The sequence below is a fragment of the Lampris incognitus genome, chromosome 2, assembly GCF_029633865.1.
Source record: "Lampris incognitus isolate fLamInc1 chromosome 2, fLamInc1.hap2, whole genome shotgun sequence".
Classification (NCBI taxonomy): domain Eukaryota; kingdom Metazoa; phylum Chordata; class Actinopteri; order Lampriformes; family Lampridae; genus Lampris; species Lampris incognitus.
Genome location: NC_079212.1, coordinates 152,137,769 through 152,155,024, shown reverse-complemented (window position 1 = coordinate 152,155,024; position 17,256 = coordinate 152,137,769). Strand labels below are relative to the sequence as shown.

General features: G+C 44.8%; 1 protein-coding gene across 2 annotated transcripts in view; it reads left to right on the top strand.

Moving 5' to 3' along the window:
• The window catches only part of hgh1 (HGH1 homolog (S. cerevisiae)), a 166,744-nt gene extending 149,835 nt beyond the window's left edge, over positions 1-16,909 (top strand). For both annotated transcript variants that reach the window (XM_056274367.1, XM_056274366.1), the window contains 3 exons: positions 4,888-4,979; positions 5,062-5,184; positions 16,545-16,909. In XM_056274367.1, the coding sequence (XP_056130342.1) occupies positions 4,888-4,979; positions 5,062-5,184; positions 16,545-16,724 (395 nt within the window). In that variant the 3' untranslated portion in view covers positions 16,725-16,909. The remainder of the gene's footprint in view (positions 1-4,887; positions 4,980-5,061; positions 5,185-16,544) is intronic.
• Positions 16,910-17,256: the final 347 nt, after the last annotated feature.

The following is a 17,256-nucleotide window of genomic DNA, read 5'->3' as shown; positions in this document are numbered from 1 at the left end:
GGTGGCTAGATGGAGAGAACCAGGTTGGGAATGTTGCCAGGACACCGGGGGACCCCCTACTCTTTGTGATAAGTGCCGTGGGATCTTTAATGGCCACAGTGAGTCAGGACCTCAGTTTAACGGCCCATCTGAAGGACGGCATCTCCTACAGCACAGTGTCTCCGTCACTGCACTTTGGCATTGGGATTTTTGGTTTGTTTTGGGTTTTTTTTTTAATTAGGACCAGTGGGAAGACTGCCCCCTACTGGCCCGCCAACACCACTTCCAGCAGCAGCTCAGTTTTTTTTCCATCCAAGTACTAGTGAGGCCCATACCCACTTAGTTTCTGTCATTCGGCGGAGCCAGGGTACAGGTTGGTATGGCTGCCGGCTTCAGTTTATTCTGAAAGCAGCATGCTGCATTTAATTAGGTTATGAGTTATGAAACATCCAATTCAGTAAAATCCATTTGTCCAGCTTGGGGTGCCAGAAGAGTAGCACAAGTTAAGATAATCACAGTTGCAGCACCTCCATAACCAAACGATTACAGCGCATGCCACATGTCCGCAACTGTCGCTGGTTGGATTCCAGCTAGCAACCTTTGTTGCATGTCATACCCTTCTCTCTCTCACGTTTCCTGGCTGCCTCTTAACTGCCGCTGTGTAATAAAGGTAAAAAATGCCCAAAACTAGTCTTGAAAAGTAATCAGAGTTACAGTGGCAAAGGAGCCGGCAGAGCAGCCCGGTACAGTTACAGTAGCCGAGACAGGAGAAAATGAAAGTGTGAATTCATTTTTCCGATGTCCTTAACACGAGAACAGCCAAGGCCACCGTCATTTTGACGGTTTTGGATTTTCAGGTTAATAACTTTGTGAAGAAAACTATACAGACCTGCTGCTCCCTGAGTGCTCCTAAAATTGCATACATTTGCATTAAAATGAATTTTAGGTCAATTGCATAAAAAAGGTATGATAAGAGCTACCTACAACGACCATGAGCGGTCAAAATGACCGCGTGTAATTTGCGCTTCATGTCACGTGTGTCGTTTTTTTACATTTCATATTTTATAGGCCTTGTTATGTTTGTTAGTTTAACAATATGTGGTTTGTGTTTTGTTTTTCAGGTAATATTGCCAACACGTCTGGTTACAGACGCTGCTACAGACGCACCATTACTACCACTGGGGCCTCGCAGTATTTACAGGCGTTGGACAGCGGCCATTTTAATTTGTTTAAAAATAGTATTAAAGTTGTTAAAATGTTAATTTTGGTTTCAGTCGTTTCCTAACAGACACACTAACATATGGAATGCATTAATATCTCAACTGGGTATTTATCTTGACTCAATATAGAGTTTAAAAACCGTCCGTCATTTTGACTGCCCCTGGTCGTTTTAGGTGAGGGTGAAATCCCGCTCATTCCGGTGTTAAAAGACAACATATAGGCCGCTCTGATGGCCGAGCGGAATAACCCGCCGTTCTTGCAACCCGCTCGTCATGTGGCTGGGAGGTTCGTATCCCAGACTCGCCGTAACCGGTCACGGCCAGAGCGTCCGTCCACGGGGTCACTCTGACCCTAGGGTTAGTGGGTGTAGATCGGTGTAGTGTTCGGGGACTCGTCGTTCTCCAGCGACCCCTCTGGCCCATCTGGGTACCTGCGACCAAGCAACTGAAAGCGTTCTCCCTACGCCTCCTTCGCGGCCTGAAGGTGATGCAATCCATGCGAGGCTTCAACGTGTAAAATAGCGAGAGCAGCCGACACAAGTTTGAAGGAGGCTGGTATTACGACTATCTCCTTCCTACAGAAACGTGAGCCAGGGGAGTTGTTCAACAAGATTTCCGGCCATATGCTATTGAGTTAATCGGGTGGGATAAGGGGAAAAACTAGAAATAAATTTATAGAAAAAAAGACAAAATATTTTGACCACCCTTGGTCGTTTTAGGTGGGAGTGAAATCCCGCTCATTCCGGTTTTAAAAGACAAAATATTTAACATTTTTCAATATTTCTTAGCTGAAGAAAACATGATTGGACAAGCTCAGTAACATGGTGATTAAAAGACATTTTGGTCGGGGCGTCCAGGTTGCGTAGTGGTCTATTCCATTGCCAACCAACACGGGGATCACCAGTTCGAATCCCCGTGTTACCTCCGGCTTGGTCGGGCGTCCCTACAGACACAATTGGTCGTGTCTGCGGGTGGGAAGCTGGATGTGGGGATGTGTCCTGGTCACTGCACTAGCGCCTCCTCTGGTCGGTCGGGGCACCTGTTCGGGGGACTGGGGGGAATAGTGTGATCCCTACGTGCTATGTCCCCTTGGTGAAACTCCCCGCTGTAAGGTGAAAAGTGGCTGGTGACTCCACATGTATCGGAGGAGGCATTTGGTAGTCTGCAGCCCTCCCCGCATCAGCAGAGGGGGTGGAGCAGCGACCGGGATGGCTCGGAAGAGTGGGGTAATTGGCCAAGTACAATTGGGGAGAAAAAGGGGGAAAACTGAACGAAAAAAAACAAAACAAAAAAAAAGATGCTACCAAGATGGCACGGTGGCCCAGTGTTTAGTGCTGTCACCTCACTGTAAGAAGGTCCTGAGTTCAAACACCAGGGTTGTCCAACCTTGGGGCCCTCCCAGGTCGTCCTCTATGCGGAATTTGCTTGTGTACCCCGTGTCTGTGGTGGATTTTCTCCGGGTGCTCCAGTTTCCCTCACTATCAGGAAGACATGTTAGGGTTAATACTTCTGTCTGTGCCCCTGACCGAGGCGTGGCAAGACGAACTGGAGTTGGTCCCTGGGCGCTGCACAGCGGCTTCCCACTGCTCCTACCTACACAGATAGGATGGTTTAAATGCAGAGAAAGAATTGCCCCCCACGGGGACTAATAAAGTAGTTATTAGGTTGGGTGTTTGAATGAAGTGGACCAATAAACTGATCAACCGCAGTGGTAAAATTCTCAGGATCAGTTAAGAGAACTTCAGTTTTGTCGGGGTTTAGATGGAGGAAATTGGGTTGGTTGCCTCCATGGTTGCCAAGCCGTACAGCAGCTCTTCACTACCAGCCAGTGCCTGTCTTAACTCTTCCCTGAACTCCACACAACAGTCTTCCTTCTTCAACTTCCACCATTTGATTATTGACTCTGCTTTCGCTCTCTTCCTCTTCTTGGTCTCCAAAGTCATCCTACAGACCACCATCCGATGCTGCCTAGCTACGTTCTCCCCTGTCACCACCTTGCAGTGTCCAATCCCTTTCAGATTGCACCTCCTACATAAGATATAGTCTACCTGTGTGCACTTTCCTCCACTCTTGTACGTCACCCTGTGTTCCTCCCTCCTCTTGAAATATATATTCACCACAGCCATTTCCATCCTTTTCACAAAATCCACCACCATCTGTCCTTCCAAATTCCTGTCCTTGAAGCCATATCTACCATCACCTCCTCATCACCTCTGTTCTCTTCACCAACATGCCCATTGAAGTCCGCTCCAATCACCACTCTCACCTCACTCTCCACCACTTCATCCAACTCACTCCAGAATTTGTATTTCTCTTCCATCTCACACCCAACTTGCGGGGCATGTGCGCTGATAACATTCATCAACACACCTTCGATTTCCAGCTTCATACTCATCACTCTGTCAGACACTCTCTTCACCTCCAGCACACTCTTGACCTACTCTTCCTTCAGAATTACCCCTACCCCATTTCTCCTCCCATTCACACCATGGTAGAAGGGTTGGAACCCACCTCTGATGCTCCTGGCCTTACTCCCCTTCCACCTGGTCTCTTGCACACAATATATCTACCTTCCTTCTCTTCATCATATCAGCCAGCTCTCTCCTCTATCAGTTATAGTGCCAGCGTTCAAAGTTCTGACTCTCACCTCCGCACTCCTACCCTTCCTCCTCTCCTGCTGCCTTTTGACATGCCTTCCTCCTCTCCTTCTCCTTCGCCCAACAGCAGCATAGTTTCCACCAGCACCCTGCTGGCCATCAGTACTGATGGCGGTTGCTGGTAACCCGGGCCTCGACTGATCCGGTATAGAAAACTGATTTATGATCCGCATATTTGATTTGGCAAGGAATTTACACCGGGTGTCTTTCCTGATGCAACCCTCCCCATTTATCTGGGCTTGGGACCGACACTAAGAATGCACTGGCTTGTGCGTCCTCAATGGCTGAGTTAGTTCTCATTGAAACATATGGCCTAGAAAAAGGGCTGAAGGTCGCACTAATTTTTAAACTAACCAAAATATACATTCAGTCCGCTGAGCCATATGTGGTAGAGAGAATATGTCATTGGAGCACTCTCACTCAGATGAATTGTGCACAATATATCAAATCAAATCTCTTTATTTCGAACATGCAAAATAAAATAAAAAATGACCAAGCGTGAATAAAACAAAACACAAAAAACCAAAAGAAATCAACAAAAATAATTCTCCACAGAAAATCCAACAAAGATATTTTGGAAAAGGAGCAAGAGGAATTTATTACTTCTAGTAGTATATATGATAGTCGTGGATCAGTGGTGTGTGTGATGTGCTAGTTGACGGTGTGCATGGCAATATATTTACAAATGAAGGCTCAATAGAAATCATTTCTTAGCCATTGTTTTTCTGTGCCATTGTAACAGAAACAGGTGGTTATGAAAAAACAAGCAAACTTCTTACCCTGTTTAAGCAGGAAGCAACCACACGCCAGTGTAAAGACACAAACAAGAAGTGACATTTGCCCATATGACTGAAAACCAAGTGCCGGCCTTGGTTTGATGCACACCTTGATTTGCACTTAAACCCCAACCTGATAAACCACACCTTAATAAAACGCTACTCTGGTCATCCCTGCCCTAGTGAACCACACCTTGATAAACCACATCCTTATGAATCCCGTCATAACTAATGTAAATATGATCTCATATCCAGGTCTGCCAGTGGACTTGCAGTACCTCCCAGAGGACAAGAAGCGAGAGGAAGACTCGGATATCAGAAAGATGCTGCTGGAGACACTACTATTGGTATTGTACACATACACACATAGATATAGTCACATAAGTGCATTATTTATTCACTGTTTGATTCATGTGTCTTTCTCTGAAGTTGACAGCAACCAAAACAGGTCGTCAGATACTAAAGAAGAAGAATGTGTATCCAATCATGAGAGAATTCCATCGCTGGGAGAAGGAACCACAGGTTTTGTCAGCCTGTGAAAAACTGGTCCAGGTAGGATTTTTTTTAACTATCAATTAATCACCAAATGCATATACTAAAATTAATGCTGGATCCATATAACTCATTAACTACCAGTTAATTAGCATTATAGTGCTGCCAATCAATTCTGTTATGCCCTTCAATGCAGTCATTGATTAGAATATTAAATCCACAAATTAATTGAACTAATTTTTCGTGAAAAACACCTTGTTGAGCAAAATTTTGGATCAGAATCAAAATCAACCTTATTGGCCAAGTGTGCTTATGCATACAATGAATTTGGCTCCAGTTTGCAGTAGCTTGGAGTACTTACATATATCACTTAAAAACAAAAACGAAAGAAAACAAAAAAGAAAATCAAAAGAAATATATAGAAATAATAAATAAAATACTGGCGGTATGTTACAGTTATGCAGACTTTTTATGACTGAATAATTTGTGACCAGTATACAGCAGTTGTATATGCATCGTGCGTTTATATTGCACATCTGATTTAAAAAGAGATAGTGCTCATCAGAGATATGCAAGTGAGAGATGACTGTCTCCCAGTACTGGGCTACAAGTCTATCTTTGAGCGGCACGGTGGCCCAGTGGTTAGCGATGTTGCCTCACAGGAAGAAGGTCCTGGGTTCAAGCCCCAGGCTGTCCCAGGTCCTTTCTGTGTGGAGTTTGCATGTTCTCCCCGTGTCTGCAGTGGGTTTCCTCCAGGTGCACCGGTTTCCTCCCACCATCAAAAAGGCATGCATGTTAGGGTTAATACTCCTGCCTGTGCCCCTGAGCAAGGCAGTGGAAAGAAGAACTGGAGTTGGTCCTGGAGGCTGCAGTTGCCCACTGCTTATATACAATAGGATGAGTTAAATCAGTGGTTCTCAAACTGTTTCTGTCATGCGCCCCTTTGGAGGAAGAAACATTTTCATGCCCCTGCCCCAACAAAATGGTGACAAAATGGGCCATGTTTAGCTTTATTTAAATAATGTCAAGATCATGAACATTCCTTTCACTTTTCTTTCAGTAATTTCGGTTGTGCAAATAACAAACACAAGTTCCACTTCAACTTTATCAGACCTCTTGTTGTGACATGTGTCACTAGATTGCTCCATCAGTCTGTGTGCTTTTTCAAAAACAGAAAAACGAAATAAAATTTAAAAATCACTTTGCTAGAACAATAACAATAAAGTTCAGTCTGTGCAGAAAATGAACACATGCAGATATTTGGGAAGAACGATGAGCAAGTCAGTTTGTGAGAGCTCAAGTCTTATCACTGCATTAGTGCTGCAATGAGCCTGTTTTGCACTGCACATCTTTTCAAAACGGGGTTGCAGGCTTGATACCGCCACTGTCAAGTCATGCTCCATGTTGAGCTTAGACCTGTACTTTGTTTAAGTGAGGCAGCAGCAGAAAAGCCCATCTCACAGAGACAGGATGTGGCGAAGGGAAGCAGAATGCCCACAGCCTTCTGTCCTATGAGAGGATACTCCCTCTCCACACCAAGCCAGAATTCCCTCAGTGTCCAAGCTGCTGAGGGTGGAGTCAGATGTCATCTCCATGAACTGGTCCTCTTCAGCAGAGCTGACATCAGCAGGTGATGCTGCATTGAATGGATCTGTCACCCAGTCATACTGAGCACTGTTCTTTGGGATGTATATTTGAAAGAATCCTCTCAGGAAAGAGATGTGCTCCTTAAGACATGAAATCACTGTGGTGGCTCCAGAATCACTGGTTGCAACAAATTCACTCAGATTCTCAAAGAAATCAGTATTTCCTTGATCAAGTGACCTGCCCACCATCTCAAGCTTTTGAGTGAATGCACTGATCTTATCTGCGAGGTTAGGAAGGTGCTTGTCTCTACCTTAAAGCTGAAGATTTAGTTCATTCAGCTTTCCAAATATATGGCTGAGATAGGCCAGCTTCATCAGAAATTGTTCATCACTAAACTTGCTTGCAGCTTCATGCATATGCTCCTCCTCCAGAAACACTTGAATTTCCTCTCTGAGCTCAAAGACTCGTGACAACACTTTACCTCGCGAGAGCCACCTAGCCTCACTGTGAAACAACACAGCTGAATGTTCAGCTCCCATCTCCTCACAAAGTGCAGAGAACAGCCGCGCTCTCAAAGGTCTTGTTTTGATGAAACTGACCACGCTAACAGCATGGGTCAAAACCTGGTTTTGGTCAGGGCTAATCTGTCTTGATGCTAGCGCTTCACTGTATATTACAGTATATCCATTGCGCATCTGGCGAGACCCTGTTGATTAGTGCCTGCAATCCCTTCATTTTCCCTGCCATGGTCTGTGCACCATCCGTGCAAACGCCCACACAGTTCTCCCATTTCAGCCCATGTTGTGTTAGGTACCAGTCCAAAAGCCTGAAGAGCTCATCAGCTGTCGCTCTACTTGGGACGTACTTGCAAAACAGCAAATTCTCACACAATGACTGTGACGTGACAAAGCAAAGATAAGCAATAAACAAGCAACCTTTATTGCTGTCAGTAGTCTCGTCCACTTGTAAGGCCAAACATTTGTCTTTCAGTTTTTCAATGAGTTGTTCTTCAAGGTCATTTGAAATGAGTCTTTTTAGGATCTGGACCCCCATTTTAGCCTTCCCATTTGCTTGTGGGTACAGCGGAATGGAAGTTGTGTGGCTAAAACCATAATGTTTTGCAAACTGCTTAAATTCATGACAAGAAAAATGTGGACCATTGTCCGTAACCACCTCTTAAGGAATGCCATGTCTAGCAAAAATTGACTTGAGATGAACTATGACACATTGTGCTGAAGTCGTTGACAGTAGAGCTATTTCTGGGTAATTTGATAGGTAGTCAATAGCTAACAAATATTCCGTTCCATTGCAGTAGAAGAGATCAGCTCCAACCTTCTCCCATGGTTTTGAGGGCATCTCAGACAGAATCATTGGTTCTTTGGTTTGCTTGTAATGAAACTGAAGGCATGTGACACAGTTGCCAACCATTGTGTATATGTCTTCATTCGTGTTTGGCCAATAGATAGCCTCTCATGCCCTGCATTTGCATTTCTCTGCCCGTAGATGCCCCTCGTGCATCCTGGTCAACATCTCTTTACGCATTGAGGTAGGAATCACAATCCTGTTGCCTTTGATTATAACACCATCCACCAGTGAGAGCTCAGAACTGAGTGGGTGATACTGCTTGCACAAGCCCCTTTGCCAGCCATGCTCCATGTTTTCCATTACTTTGGAGAGAATCGGGTCTTTGGAAGTCCCCTCTATTTTCCTGAGCTGTTGATCAGAAGCAGGAAGTGTGTCCTTCACCATGTGAACATGCAGAGCAACATCCACCTCAGTTCTGCTACAGCACACCTGAGACACGACTGGAGTGGCACGAGAGAGTGCATCAGCAATCAACAAACAAGGACCTGGCACATAGGTAAGGACAGCATCATACCTTTGTAGCTTCATCATCAATCGCTGGATGCGAGGGGACGTGTCATTCAAGCTTTTTCGGGCAATGGCTATTAAGGGCTTATGGTCTGTCTCAAGAATTACTTTAGCAAGTCCATATATGCGTCCATGAAATGTCTCACAGCCAAGAACCAGTCCAAGGCACTCTTTTTCAATTTGTGCATAATGACACTCCGCCTTTGTCATAGAGCGTGATGCATATAAGCAACCAGCTTCCAGGAACCTTCATGCTGTTGCAATAATACGGCACCAATGCCGTCTTTCGATGCATCAGTTGACACTTGAGTTGGCCTGTCAGCTTGAAAAAATGTCAGCACAGACTACTGAGCTAAAACACCTTTAATGCCCCCCCCATTTCCATATTATAGGCAGCTGTCCACTTCAGTCTTGGCCTGAAGGAGCTTTCGAAAGTGTGCTGTTCTGCCTGCTAAGTTAGGGATAGATGTCCCAAGATAGTTTACCATTCCATGCACTAGTTGAAGGCCTTTTTTGTCTATGTTGTTGGCATTGGTTGGCTTTGATTGCCTGAACTTTTGACTCATCAGGCTGAACACCACTTGGAGATAACTTATCACCAAGAAATGTCAGTTCCCTCACACCAAACTGACACTTTTGCCTATTGAGTTTAAGACCATTTGCTGTACTCGTTGCAGCAACTGTTCAAGTCTCTGATTGTGCTCCTGTATTTTAGAGCCCCAAACCACCAAATCATCCACATAGACTCGGACCCCCTCCAAGCCCTCGATGATGCGCTCCGTTGCCTTATGGAACAATTCTGGAGCCGAACTAATCCCAAAGGGTCTCTGCGAGGAGTATCTCCCAAAACGAGTACTGAATGTACAAAGTTTTGCACTTGGCTCATCCAGTTTCACTTGCCAGAACCCATTTGATGCATCCAGTTTAGAGAAGTAATGAGCACCAGCCATTTCACTGGCTATTTCTTCACATTTTGGCATTTGGAAATGTTCCCGTTTGATGCAGGCATTGATGTCTTTTGGGTCCATGCATATACGCAGCTCACCATTCTTTTTTCTCACGCACACCATTGATATGACCCAGTCAGTTGGCTCATTGGTTTTCTTTATCACCCCCAAAGCGACCATTCTTTCCAACTCCTTTTTGAGGCCATCACGCAGGGGAACAGGAACCCGTCTTGGGGCATGAACCACAGGTCGTGCATTGTCAGTGAATGTATCTGAGTGAAGAAATGGCAAGGTACCAAATCCAGTAAAGACATCATCATATCGGCTAACAATCTCCTCAGAATACTGCTTGGGTCCGTTAGAGCATACACACGCTTAACCAGGCCCAGGTCCTCACATGCTTTGTCTCCGAGCAATGAATCCTGGCCCTCTGGAACGATAGTAAATGGGACTGATTTGCATTTGTCTTTCACCTTGACAGTGAGTTTGCAGGTGCCGTGTGTTTGAATGGGCTGTCCATTGTATGCTTTCAAAGCAATTTCTGTCTTTGCTACAGTGGGTCTCCAGCCCAAACTATCAAAGTCCACAATGTTAATCAAATTGGCTCTAGCACCCGTGTCCAGTTTTAAGAAGAGAGGAACACCATTTACTTCCAAAGATGCCACCCAGTTATCACATGTCACTGCATTAACTGTAGGTGTATTCAACGCAGTTGTCACTGTGCCAAGAAAAACCCCAGAACAATCAGCTTCTTCCACAACATTAATACTGCGCCTCACCGTATTTCCTTTTTGCAACACACGTCCTTGCAAAATGACTTTTCCCATTGCATTTCAGACATATTTTGCCATAAGCTGGACACTGTCGAGCCTGATGATGTGTGCCACATCTACTGCAATCCAAGAGCTTTTCGCTGCGCTCTGCTGGAAGTGTGTTCTCAGGACGCTCTCTTGTGTCTTTATTGATCACATCGGCAGAGGCACTTTCCATATCCAAGGACGATTGAAGAGTGTTTGTGCTGAATGTTTGCATGTGAAACTGGGCTAATTCGCTTGCCTCACATATCCGAATTGCACCATCCAAAGTGAGCTCAACCTCCATCAACAAGCGCTCGTGATTTGTTTTTTGTCGTTTATTCCAAAAACATTTGATCCCTTATCATAGATGAAGTCAGATCAGCAAAACTGCACATTTGCGCTTTCAGTTTTAAATCGGTTAGGAACACGTGGAACTTCCCCCCTTGCGGCTGCGCACGGCAACGGAACCCAGCGTTCATAAGGCTCGTTCTTCTCTGGCGAACGGTGGGCATCAAACTGCCGCAACCCCACATCAGAACTGTTCCTGTCGTCCTCTGAAGTAAATATGAACGTGTTGTACACATCGATGGCTTGTGGACCCACAATCGTAAGTAAAGGAGCAATCTTACGTTCATCGGCTTGTCGTGGGCGCCAACGGCGGACAAGTACAGCATGACCCGCAGTCTGAACGCTCTCCAGGTCGCGTCGACATGGCCTTCCAGCTGCAGCCCATCGACATGGCCTTCCAGCTGCAGCCCATCGACATGGCCTTCCAGCTGCAGCCCATCGACATGGCCTTCCAGCTGCAACCCTTCAGCTGCTTTTAAACAAGCTATCGTTGTTGTTGCCGTCGCCAAGACAGTTTACTCCTGGTGCCATGTATTGGTTGGCTAAAATAACCATGAATGATTCAACGCAGAAGAGCCGTTTAACACGCTTTATTCGCGCTCCACTAGGCACTGCCGTAAATCAGTTTATGGTGACCCCTCTGGGGGTCACTGTCGTGATAATGTAAACTAACCTACGACACATCAGTACAGTTTTATGAACAGTGTGTGTATTGTTTAGTTAAGAAAGCCTGTTGGTGCACCGCATGCTGCTGGTGCCGATCATGTGTGCGTGATATTTGCATTACAAAATACGCACCCCCCCCCCCAATTTGGAAAATGGGCCGGTCGGGACCAAATGCCAGAGCCTAATTGTGTCCCAGTCCGTCACTGGGCGCTGGCAATGGTGACAAATTTGTTTCCCCAAGAAAGAGTCAGTCTCAGAGCCATTAGACGACCATTCACGCCTTTTGGAGGCGTGGCCAGTTTGCTTACGAAAGTTGACTTGAAGACGAAGCCAACTCCAGCTTCATGTTTCTCCTCAGGTCTGCGCCCACTCAAGAAGAAAGTGTAGTCTGCGCTTCCTCCACGAATCTCACCCTGTCCTGCCAGCCTGTTCTCACTCAAGGCAGCAATGTCCATGTTGTACCTGCTTAGTTCATTTGCAGTAAGCGCTGTGCGTCTCTTGGGTCTTTCTGCATTTTCCCTGTCAAGAAGAGTGCGAATGTTCCATGTGGCAATTGTCAAAGGTGCTGTTTTCGTCTTTTTTCTGTTGTTTCGACCGCAAAACTAGGGCCCCCTCCGACTGCGGTTTGCCGAATGCGGTGACATGGAGCAGGCGATTTTTAGGTCACCTTTTCTAGGCCCTTCCTAATGCCAGGGAGGTGAGCTGTGCGGTCCTAAAGAGGGCTGCTCAGAGGGCTGCCGGACTCCACTTCTGCGTGTAACCCTGTTGAAATGTATTCATTATTATAAGATATCATTTTGAATAAATCATTTCATAGTTTAATAAATAGAATTTACGGTTAAAATGTTAAGATTCATTGACCAGCAAGGAAGTTATGATTTTGCTCAATGAGAGAAATGCATATTGGGTAATGTCTGTGAATGTTCTCATTCATCCAGGTCGTCATGGTTATCCAAAGGAGTTGAATCAAGTGCAACTGGACTTGGTATTTATCCGTGAAGACGTTTCGCCTCTCATCCAAGAGGCTTCCTCAGTTCATGCCTTCCTGACTAGACCAAGCTAGTCTGACTGGCTGCTGATGAAACTCAGTATTTATCCTCTAGGGGTCGTTGTCAGAGCTATAGATATGCGTGGCTCTTTGTGTCCCGATGTTTACCAACGCCCGTCGCTAACAGAGCCATAGATATGAGTGGCTCTTTTGTGTACCGATGTTATGGCCGCGCCCATCGTTATCGGAGCTATTGATTTGCATTTGTTTAGCAGCGACGGTGGTTGGGGATGTTAGTTTGGACTTCATTGCTCAGTGGTCATGAGAGTGGTTGGAGCCGTTAGTGAGCGACTGTTGTTCTTGGAGGCTAGGCTTCTTGAGTCTCCTGGGTAGAGATGAAAGGACGGCATTGTAAGTGGGAGATAGGTGGTGTCGCAGACCTCCTCCTCTGTTGAGGGATGGTTTTTCCAGTTTCACATAGATGGCTTCCTTCACCCCTCTTTCAAACCATCTATCTTCTCTGTCCAAAATGTGTACGTTGCTGTCCTCGAAGGAGTGTGTCTTCTCCTTTAGGTGTAGATAGACTGCTGAGTCTTGTCCTGAGGAGTTTGGCCTTCTGTGTTGGGCCATCCGTTTGTGTAGTGGTTGTTTGGTTTCTCCTATGTATAGGTCAGTGCAATCCTCATTGCATTGTACAGCATACACCAGACTGCTTTTCCGGGTGTGTGGTACATGGTCTTTGGGATGAACCAGTCTTTGACAGAGTGTGTTGCTGGGTTTGAAGTATACCAGGATGCGGTGTTTGTTGAAAATTCTCCTGAGTTTCTCGGAGACCTCAGAAACATACGGGATGACTGTGTTATTCCTTCTGTTCCTTTTCTCCTCGTCGCTCACCTGGTTGGTCTTTTTGGAACGTGTTGCAGTTTTCACAAAGGTTACTACCGCAGTTGGACCTTTGTGAAAACTGCAAAACTGTTAGATGTTGTTGTGGTGTTAGATGTTGATGTGGTGTTAGATATTGTGGTGTTGGATATTGTTGTGGTGTTAGATGTTGTTGTGGTGTTAGATATTGTAGTGTTAGATGTTGTTGTGGTGTTAGATATTGTAGTGTTAGATGTTGTTGATCAGTTGTAGACTTGCCACTGCCATTAATCCTTGTTTGTGACATTGTTATCACATTTGTATTGTTTAGATTTTGGTTTAAATGTGTGAATGAATTGTTTATGTGTAATTGTTTGCAAACTGCTTGTGGGACAAATAAAACGTTCTGAATTGAATCATTCATCCATTCATATTTCTTGACCATAACTATTGCAACTCTTTCACCCCTGCATGTTGGTCAGTACCATGTCTGCTTGTCAGTACCATGTCTACTTGTCAGTACCACATCAGTTGGTCAGTACCGTGTCTACTTGTCAGTACCATGTCTGCTGGCCAATACTATGTCTGTTGGTCAGTACCATGTCTACTTGTCAGTACCATGTCTGCTGGCCAGTACTATGTCTGTTGGTCAGTACCATGTCTACTTGTTAATACCATGTCTGTTGGTCAGTACCATGTCTACTTGTCCGTACCATGTCTGTTGGTCAGTACCATGTCTACTTGTTAGTACCATGTCTGTTGGTCAGTACCATGTCTACTTGTCAGTACCATGTCTACTTGTCAGTACCATGTCTGCTGGCCAGTACTATGTCTGTTGGTCAGTACCATGTCTACTTGTCAGTACCATGTCTGTTGGTCAGTACCATGTCTACTTGTTAGTACCATGTCTGTTGGTCAGTACCATGTCTACTTGTCAGTACCATGTCTACTTGTCAGTACCATGTCTGCTGGCCAGTACCATGTCTGTTGGTCAGTACCATGTCTATTTGTCAGTACCATGTCTGTTGGTCAGTACCATGTCTACTTGTTAGTACCATGTCTGTTGGTCAGTACCATGTCTACTTGTCAGTACCACGTCTGTTGGTTAGTACCATGTCTATGTGTCAGTACCATGTCTGTTGGCCAGTACTATGTCTTTTTGTCAGTACCATGTCTGTTGGCCAATACTATGTCTGTTGGTCAGTACCATGTCTACTTGTTAATACCATGTCTGTTGGTCAGTACCATGTCTGCTGGCCAGTACTATGTCTGTTGGTCAGTACCATGTCTACTTGTTAATACCATGTCTGTTGGTTAGTACCATGTCTATGTGTCAGTACCATGTCTGTTGGCCAGTACTATGTCTGCTTGTCAGTACCATGTCTGTTGGTCAGTACCATGTCTATTTGCCAGTACCATGTCTGTTGACCAGTACTATGTCTGCTTGTCAGTACCATGTCTGTTGGTCAGTACCATGTCTGTTGGCCAGTAGCATGTCTGCTGCATAGATAAACAGTCTCATACAGGTGGTTATCATCCTGTTGACTTTTCTAACCACACATGAGTCTATTTAAATAAACGGGAACTGTTTGTAATAAACAGCCAGTCACATGCAGTGTGGACACAGGCAGAGCAGTGTATTCTCTCAGGGATCAATACATATGAGCAGTGAAACCGTTCTCTGAAGACCTGGTGTTTTGCCACCAGGTGCACAGGGAAGTTCTCTTGAGGACCTGGTGTTTTGCCACCAGGAGCACAGGGAAGGAGCCATACAGGCCATTTCAACGTCTAGCCAGGTGTGACATGACATTGGAAATGACTGATAATATCCAGCCTATCAGTCCACACAACCCTGCCTTCAAACAGGGATGGTGTGGCTTCTTACCTGTGCACCTGGTGGCATCATACCAGATCTTTAACTTCCTGTGGGGAAGACGGTTTCCTGGATTTGTTGAAAGAAAAAAACAGGAATGGTTGTTAAAATCTTGGTGTTACGTTTGATCCCGGCCTTTCCTTTGATAAGCACATTAAAGAAATCACCAAGACTGCCTTTTTTCACTTACGTAACATAGCGAAAATTCGGTCTTTTCTCTCCATGGCTGACGCAGAGATTCTAATACATGCATTTGTTTCATCCAGACTTGATGACTGTAATGTTCTGTTCTCAGGTCTGCCACATTCTAGTACTAAAAGTCTTCAGATGGTTCAGAATGCTGCTGCTGCTAGAATCCTAACTAAAACTAGGAAATTTGACTATATTACACCAATTCTTGCCTCCCTTCATTGGCTTCCTGTCCATGTTAGATCAGAATACAAGGTGCTTCTGCTGACTTATAAAATCCTTAATGGGCTTGCCCCATCTTACCCGTCTGATCTCCTTAAACCGTACATTCCATCTCGAGCTCTGCTGTCAAAATACAGGGCTCCTGTGTGTACCCCAAGTTAAAAAGAAGTCAGCTGGTGGCAGGGCCTTTTCCTATCGGGCCCCGTTCTTGTGGAATAACCTGCCTGCTGCCATCAGATAATCGGAGTCTGTTGAGTCCTTTAAATCCAAACTTAAACTCATTTTTTTGCCTTAGTTTACAACTAGTTATCTTTAAGTTGAGTGTTTTCCAACCTGTACTGTATGGTGGGTCTGTTTCTCTCTCAATGAATTTACCAACCACTGTTCTGCTGATGAGATTGTAGTGTATAGATTACAGAGTATAGATTATAGAGTATTGCAAACTGTTGTCTTCTCTCACGTCTTTTCTCTCCCTCTGAATGATGTCTTCTCCTTTCTCTTCTGTGTGAATGGTGTGATGTGAGACTCCCTTGTGTGCACATGCAATCTGTCCTCCTCCCAGGTCTCAATGGTGGGTGGTCATGTGGCTCAGGTCCTGGACTGTTCTGGTGGCATCTGGACTCTGCTTGGCATCCTCCTCATCATATTATTCTTATATCTTATAATTCAATTATAATTCTCTTACCTTGTCTGTAAATTGTGTTATATTCTGTAAACACAACATCATTGCACATTGTCCATCTTGGGAGAGAGATCCTCTTCTGTTGCTCTCCCAGAGCTTTCTCCCTGTTAAAGGTTTTTAGGGAGTTGTACCTTATCTGATATGAGGGTCGAAGGACAGGATGTTGTGTTGCTGTAAAGCCCACTGAGGCCAATTTTAATGTGTGATGTTGTGCTATACAAATAACACTGATTTGACTTCACAGGCCTGAGTATTTTTGTGGTAGACCATTATAAAGAATACTGAAAGGATCAGAGCCATATAAGCACAATGGACACTTCCTGACCAGTCAGAAAAAGGTCATTCTCCCATGTGATGATCTAGTTCTCTTCTTCCTCCTCTCTTCCAGGTGCTAATTGGAGATGAGCCACAGCAAGGGATGGAGAACCTAATGGAGGTACAGATTCCTGATGAGGTGGAGGAAAAATTAAAGGATGCTGATGCCAAGGAGCAGCAGGAGTTGCAGAAGGAACAGGAAGAGAAAAGCAAGGATAAAGTAGGGGTGGGGTTGATAGAGGAAGATAGATAAGGAGATGAGAAGACAGAAAAATTGGGAGGAGAAAGTTAAGCAGAGGGAGATGTATGACTGATAAAATGAGTCAGAGGATCTTATTTTTAGTATTTTAAATTTGGTGGCCTTTAGTCATAGTATTATTACATTTGTTCTTGCAATATTTTTCGTTGATAATAAAAATGGCCGTGTTGGTACCATACATTCCACCATGCTTTAATGATTCTGTTCTGACTCATTCATAACATACAGGTGTATTCCTAACACTTTTGGCTAGCGCTGTTTGAGCTTTACCTAGAGTTACACCAGAAAGTTGAATTACTTCATCTGGACCAGGGGTCTCAAACTCAAGATTATCTGGGGGCCACTTGACAGGTGGTCTTATGGAGGAGGGCCGGTGCAATAGGGATGAAGAGAAAAACTGTTGGACTATATAACCTCCACATGGTTTTTATTACTATTTCACATGTTTTCTGAGTTTTCACATGAATAGGTAACTATAGTGCATCCAGAAAGTATTCACACCCCTTCACTTTCCCCACATTTTGTT